Below are 7,051 nucleotides of genomic sequence, written 5' to 3' on the forward strand. Positions count from 1 at the left end.
GCTCTGTCACCCGTGCTGGAGTGCAGTGGTGTGATCTCAGCTCACTGCAAGCCCCACCTCCCGGGTTCACGCCATTCTCCTGCCTCAGCCTCCCAAGTAGCTGTGACTACAGCCACCCACCACCATGCCCGGCTAATTTTTTTTTTTTTTTTTTTGGTATTTTTAGTACAGACGGGGTTTTACTGTGTTAGCCAGGATGTTCTTGATCTGACCTCGTGATACGCCCGCCTTGGCCTCCCAAAGTATTGGGATTACGGGCATGAGCCACCACGCCCAGCCAGCCTCAACATCTTCTATAAGGTGAGAAAAGAACAGTTCTTCCTTCAGAGGGCAGCTGTGAGGATCAAATGCTCAGCAGTGCCTGCCCCACAGCTAAGCAGATGGCTTTCTCCTTTATTCTGGGCTGCTGACCCACAACTCATGCAGCCCACTTGGCTCTTCCCTGTCATTAGCTTTGGCTCATTCTAGAACAACACCTTGATCCAGACCAAGGGCCTGGCCCCTTATTCCTCTCATCCCTACTTCTAGCCCTTGGACAGTGCTCTTGCAGAGAAGTGGCGAGGACCTCACAAGGGCGTCGAGTTCTCCAGGATGATTATTTAAGCCTAACAAAAGCAAGATATTTAAAAATAAACTTTATTAAAGCAGTTAAACTTAGCATTAAATGGTACACTCTTTAAATGGTACACCTATGAAGCAAGAGTTAAATATAAACACAGTCTAATCCTGTACACTTGTGATGGTGACAATCTTAAGTTGCTCACTTCTTTCCCATTTACCAATTCAGAGAAAAGCCCCTTTCCTATTTTTTCTCTCACCACTTTGCCTTGGCATCAAACCAACCCTGCCTTGGGCTTCAGCTGCAGATCCTCCCCAGCCCTTCCTCCCAGCTGGGCTGACTCCAGTCCCAGCCCCAGCCTCCGCCAATTGAGTGGGGTATGCAGGGTTGTGTCTGGCTTCCAGCATCTACCACCCCTTCAGGGCATCTTCCAACATGGGACAGGAGAGGAAGCTCACACTGCTTGGTCTGAACAGATTTAAGGAGGTTTTATCACAAAGCCCTGAAAACTACCTGAGCCTGCTTTCTCCTTGCAAAGGTGAGGAGGAGCAATGGAGGCGGTGGGGCAGGGGCTCTCAACTGAGGGCTCTAAATCACAAGAGGGGGTAGACGCTGCCTTAGTCCTTCTTGCCACCCAGGGCCAGGCTTCTTGTAAGGAGCTTCCCTGGGCTGGAGGGGGTCAGTGTGGAGACCGTGGGGGATTCCAGCTTCACTCTGTCTAGGAGCGTCTTCTTAAGGGCAGCTGGGGAGATCTTTTCTTGGTCGGCCATGGACTGTAGCTCTCTGTAGACAAAACCCCAGAAGAATCGAAGGAAGGCAATAAGCCCTGGGGCCAGAGCTTTGAGTCTCCACTATCCACACAACCCTCAAGCTTGTTGATCTGACACCACCAAAAATTAGAGCCCCAAGACAAACACTTCCCAACTAGTACTTCTAAGAAGTACTAGTTAACTAAGTATGGGTTTGTCTTATTTATCTTGTTTGATCTGAGCTAGACATAGAGCCCCAAGTGGTATCTGTGATCATATGGGGACAGTGACAGGGTTTGGAGTCATAGACTCAAATTAGAATCCTGTCTCCATCACTTTTTAGCTGTTTGACCTTGGGAAAATTGTCTCTGAGCCTCAACTTCCCATCTATAAGTCAAAGTTAATCCTAGCTATCTGAAATGCAGTGAGAATTAAGTGAAGTAAGGCTTGCAAACTCTTAGGTAAACAAAATCTACTAAGTTGTGGTTATTAACAGAGCACAGACTCCAGCATTGCTAAATGGGACCCAAGACAGCAGGTTCTGCCAATGGTGCTCAACCCAGCCCAGGGACCAACTAGGAGTGAAGGGCCTGGGACAGAGGTCAGCGGGATGGACTCACCGTGTTCGGATACAGGAGGCCTCAACTGCATTGATGAGCAGAGAGCGGAAGCCCCCACTCTCCAGAAAGTGCAGGGCGTGGATGGTGGCTCCCCCAGGGGAGCAGACATTGTCCTTGAGCTGGCATGGATGCTGCTCTGAGTCCAGCAGCATCTTGGCAGCTCCCTATGGGGAAGGGCACATTAGGAGAAAGCTGCTAGTGTACTTTGGAACAGGCTCCCCCACACCCACTGCTCCTGCCCAACTGCTACCCCAGCTTCCCAACCAACTCCCGCCCCAGCTCAGTGATGCACAAGAACCCCCATTCCACACCCTGGTCCTGAACATGCGGGGCAAAGATACTGACCAGCAAGGCCTGGGCCCCGAGTCGGACTGCCAGGCGCCGTGGCAAACCCATCTTCACCCCACCATCAGCCAATGCATCCAGAGCCATGAACGCCTGTGGAGACACTCACTAAGACCCAGGCCAAAGGCACTGAAGGACCTTTCCTAAGGTCTTCTGATGACTGGAACTAGCTCCAAGGGTCAGCATCCTGTACCAGCCAGCTGTGCCCAAGAGGTGGGCGCCACCCCCAGTCCAAGCCTGCCTGCCAGCCCAACTTGCTGCCTGGGTTCCTGGAAGGCTGAGCGAGCAAATGAGGGCCTCACATAGGCAGGCCCGCTGCCACTGAGCCCCGTGACGGCATCGATGAGGTCCTCTTCCACCTCAGTGCAGAAGCCCACGCTGCTCATGAGCTGCTCCAGGAGCTGCCCATCCTCCACCAGAGCATGGGTGCCCATGGCGTACACTGTAGCGCCCTCCCGCACTACCACAGGTGTGTTGGTCATGCAGCGAATCACTTTGGGGGCTGGCTGGAACGCCATCAGCTTCTAGGGTGAGGGAGAGAGTCGAGTGAGTGGCCAGGGCACAGCTCCCATCAGCACCCACCCATTAGCTGCCATTCCTGGGTCAACCCTCCCCTCACACAAGGGGCATCAGGACTGAGATGGGCACCTTCTCCACAGAGCTGATGGTGACACCAGCCGCACAGGAGACCACGATGTGTCTGGCTTGTACATCGGCCCCAATCTCATCCAGAATGAAGGGGATGATATGTGGCTTCACGGCCAGAAACAGGACGTCGCTGTGCTTCACTGTCTCCTTGTTGCTGCGTGTCAGGTTCACACCCATCTTCTGCAAGAGAAAACTCCCAGCTCACAGTGCTGGAGCAGCCTGGCTATGCCAAGGCCTCCCAGGGAGCAGCTGAACCCCTGCCAAACCCATTCTGCCAGATGCAGTCTGGAATTCTTAGCTGTATGCCCTCAGGGTTCTGCCCCTATCCCACATGATATAGTTTCCTATTGTTGCTACTGGACAAGTAAGCATAGGCTTGGAGGATGACAAGCTTCTCCATGGTAACCACGAAGTGGCTGCCCTTCTTCCCTGCCAATCTTCTGGCATCTAAGGCACTCCTCTGCTAGGTAAGAAGGCCCTATGATGAAAAGTAGCAGGGCATAGGGAAATGCTAATACCTGGTCATCAGAAGAACAGCTGAGTCAGGCCCCATCCTAACTCTGGCCACTTGTTCGTGGGGACCACACAGTCTCCACGCGGTCCAGGGCTAGGCTGGAAGTCATCCATTCCTCTATGACTCCAAACTGAGAAGTAGGACCCTCCAGTGCTAGGGACATCAGCCCACCCTAGGCACAGACACTGCCTGTCACCTGCCTCATCAACCATCCTCTCCCACAGAGCACAGGTTTTGGGTGAAGACTTGGAATATGTTTTTGGAGAGCAGAACAACTAACTCACCAGATTCTTCCCAATATGCTCATTCACAACTCAGAATAACAGCAAAGTGGCCACTGTTGTAAAATGAGGAAATAGCCTCAAAGTAGCCGAGTACTTTAAGGTCATACAACTAGTCTATTAAGAAAAATGACTGAGTGTGCTCACCCCTGTAATCCCAGCACTTTGGGAGGCCGAGGTGGGCAGATAATTTGAGGCCAGGAGTTTGAGACCAGCCTGGCCAACAGTATTCTCTACTAAAAATACAAAAATTAGCCGAGCGTGGTAGGTGTCTGTAATCCCAGCTACTTGGGAGGCTGAGGTGGGAGGATTGCTTGAACTCGGGAGGCAGAGGCTGCAGCTCGGGAGGCGGAGGTTGCAGTGAACTGAGATCGCGCCACTGCACTCCAGCCTGGGCGACAGAGTAAGACCCTGTCTGAAAAAAATTCTTTTTAAATGAGTGTTTATTGGGTACCTACTATGTGCCAGGTACTTTCATCATATAATTACCTCAGTTGATCCTCTACCACTCCAGTGTCTGGGTCTGACCCCCAGTATGTCTGCCTTGGTGTTCCCACCACACTGAGCTGCCCAAGAGAAGGTGGAAAGCTTGTGATGTTCCTGGAGTGAAGGTCACCGCCGGCCAAAGACCAGCACTTGGGCGCAGGGACGGACGGACTCACTTCATCTCAGGTCATCCTTTTCCAGGGCCTCCACCCGCTTCCCACTCCGCCCCGCTCCACCTACCCTGAGGGCCGACACCGTGGGCAGGTTCATTTCCGGAGAGCTGGCTATTATCTTGTGAGCCGACACGATACCTGCAGAAGACAGAGCTTTTTAACTAGGGGTCGCGGTCCAGCCCGTTATCACGCTTTCCCTGGCTCTAAAACCCAGAGCCGCCCTAACAGTGCCAGTCTGCCTCTCCCCATCAACCCTCTACGAGGACAGAAGACGCACTTGCTGCTCAACCAGAGTCTCATCTACCCCACCGGACGCAAACACCCCTTTCATTCTCTTATGCCGGTGGGGCGGAGCCCCACTCGGGCCTCGGGACCGCCCGCGAAGCCGCCTCCCGCCTCCACGAGCTTGCCTGCGGCCGTGAAGCCCCGCGCCAGAGCATAGGCCAGCTGGCCGGCTCCGATGATGCCCACGCTCATGGTCCGCGGCTCACACCTCCTGGCAGCCGCAGGAACCCCCTCAGCGCGGGCCCGGAAATAACGCTAGGGGAAGGGCGGACAGCGCAGGGGCCAACGGGCGGCGCACCGAGCGAGGGCGAGCTAACAGCAGTTTCTGGGATGGTGCAACACTGGACTCCTCCAACAGGTATCTCCCGGGCTCCTTAGGCCATGTGGCCCCGCCCCGCCGGACTACTAATCCGCAACCAGGATCTCGGGGCGGGCCAATCCGCGGCCGCGCACGGGCCGCGTATCCGCCTCTTCCGCTCGCAACTGGAGGGCGGAACTCCGGGCTCTAGTCCCGGAAGCTCCTGTGGCAGCTAGGCGTGAGCTTCGGGCGCCCGCAGGCCAAGGGACGCCAGACCCCGCTGCCCCCACACCTCAAGGCTGAGGTCGTTATTCCTAAGCCACCTCAGGCTCAGGGCTGAGGCCCGACCCAGGCCTGGCTAATATTATTTCTGGCGCTGGCCATCAGATGCCTCTCATGGCCCAGAGGAGTTCTCCAGGTTGCCGATTTGCGGGAATGAACGAGGCCCTCCTGGCGTAGGTTCAGACAGGGTGGCGGAGAGGCGGCACCAGGGTGGTCAGCCACCGCTTATTCACTTGAACTTGAGTGGTTCCCGCGAATTTGTCCAAACTAGAGACAAGAAGGACAAGTTCGAGTCTTCGACTCTTTCGCGAGCCCGCGCCCTCAGCCCCTTGCTGTCACTTGCCTTTTTGTTGTTGTTGTTGAGACGGAGTTTCACTCTTGTTACCCAGGCTGGAGCGCAGTGGCGCTGTCTCGGCTCACTGCAACCTCCGTCTCCCGGGTTCAAGCGATTCTTCTGCCTCAGCCTCTCGAGTAGCTGAGATTACAGGCGCTCGCCACCACGACCGGATCATTTTTATATTTTTAGTAGAGACTGGGCTTCACGGTGTTGGTCAGGCTGGTCTTCAACTCCTGACATCAGGTTATCCGCCCGCCTCGGCCTCCCAAAGTGCTGGGATTATAGGCATGAGCCACCGCGCCCGACCTGTCTCTTGCTTTAAAAAGCTCCACCAATGTGATGTTTCCTTTTCCATCAGTAGTAAATATAAGAGGCCGCAGGGAAAAATGACATAGAGAGAAAGAAGGTGGCGTTCCTAGAGGACTCAGAAGAGCTGGGGACCCTTAGTTCCCATGGTCTTTACTAGCTTTTCTAGTCCTTTTCGTGTAATGCACACCCCCACTTCCAGGCGAGGGGCTGCTTTCTGTGAGCTTCCCTGAGCAAGTCCCCAGGCCCTCAGTTTGTGCACCTTTTAAAGTGAGGACCAAATATAATATTAACTATTAAGGAAAATAATACTCTATTTCTGTTTTATTTATTTATTGAGACGGAATTTCGCTCTTGTTGCCCAGGCTGGAATGCAATGGCACGATCTCAGCTCTCCGCAACCTCCACCTCCCGGGTTCAAGCGATTCTCCTGCCTCAGCCTCCCGAGTTGCTGGGATTACAGGCATGCGACACCACGCCCGGCTAATTTTTTGTATTTTTAGTAGAGACAGGGTTTCTCCATGTTGGTCAGGCTGATCTTGAACTCCCGACCTGAGGTGATCCGCCCGCCTCGGCCTCCCAAATAAATAGGCGCCCGGCCTATTTATTTGTTTTTGAGGCGGAGTCTCTGTTACCCAGGCTGGAGTGAAGTGGCACCATCTCAGCTCACTGCAACTTCCACCTCCCGGATTCAAGGGATTCTCCTGTCTCAGCCTCGCGAGTACCTGGGATTACAGGCATGCGCCACCACACCCGGCCAAAGTTTGTATTTTTAGTAGAGATGGGGTTTCACCATATTGGCCAGGCTGGTCTCGAACTCCTGACCTCGTGATCCACCCACCTCGGCCTCCCAGAGTGCTGGGATTACAGACATGAGCCACCGCTCCCGGCATTCAATTTTTTAAAGTTTTGTTCATACTATTGTGATAAAATCTTTGCCTGACTCATTATTTTCTTAATGTGACTCCCAGAAGTGAGATCTGTAAGGTCCAGTGGTTTGGGGCTTTAAGAGCTCTCATAGGCCAGGCGCGGTGGCTCAAGCCTGTAATCTCAGCACTTTGGGAGGCCGAGACGGGCGGATCATGAGGTCAGGAGATCGAGACCATCCTGGCTAACACGGTGAAACCCCGTCTCTACTAAAAAATACAAAAAACTAGCCGGGCGAAGT

The 7,051-nt window shown here is 53.9% G+C and overlaps 1 protein-coding gene across 4 annotated transcripts; it reads right to left on the minus strand.

The window, feature by feature from the left end:
* Window positions 1-618: 618 nt before the first annotated feature.
* On the minus strand, window positions 619-5,072 carry PYCR2 (pyrroline-5-carboxylate reductase family, member 2). 4 transcript variants are annotated; one of them, XM_011997956.1, is made up of 7 exons: window positions 4,786-5,072; window positions 4,443-4,513; window positions 2,922-3,101; window positions 2,576-2,797; window positions 2,274-2,366; window positions 1,929-2,092; window positions 619-1,342 (listed from the first exon to the last, which is right to left on the minus strand). In XM_011997956.1, the coding sequence occupies exons 1-7, from the start codon at window positions 4,850-4,852 to the stop codon at window positions 1,177-1,179; spliced, it is 963 nt and encodes a 320-aa protein (XP_011853346.1). In that variant the 5' UTR covers window positions 4,853-5,072; the 3' UTR covers window positions 619-1,176. The 4 variants fall into 4 exon arrangements, with proteins under 4 accessions (XP_011853346.1, XP_011853348.1, XP_011853349.1 ...); XM_011997958.1 differs by having other exon boundaries at window positions 1,925-2,092; XM_011997959.1 differs by lacking the exon at window positions 2,576-2,797.
* Window positions 5,073-7,051: the final 1,979 nt, after the last annotated feature.

The sequence above is a fragment of the Mandrillus leucophaeus genome, unplaced genomic scaffold, assembly GCF_000951045.1.
Source record: "Mandrillus leucophaeus isolate KB7577 unplaced genomic scaffold, Mleu.le_1.0 Scaffold550, whole genome shotgun sequence".
Lineage (NCBI taxonomy): Eukaryota > Metazoa > Chordata > Mammalia > Primates > Cercopithecidae > Mandrillus > Mandrillus leucophaeus.

Excerpts from the sequence above, each read along its gene's own strand:
- PYCR2 (XM_011997956.1), bottom strand. The coding sequence starts at position 4,852 with ATGAGCGTGGGCATCATCGGAGCCGGCCAGCTGGCCTATGCTCTGGCG. Across the intron at positions 3,102-4,442 it reads CCACGGTGTCGGCCCTCAGG|AAGATGGGTGTGAACCTGAC; the intron begins GTAGGTGGAGCG and ends TTTCTCTTGCAG. Across the intron at positions 1,343-1,928 it reads GCCTCCTGTATCCGAACACG|AGAGCTACAGTCCATGGCCG; the intron begins GTGAGTCCATCC and ends TTTTGTCTACAG.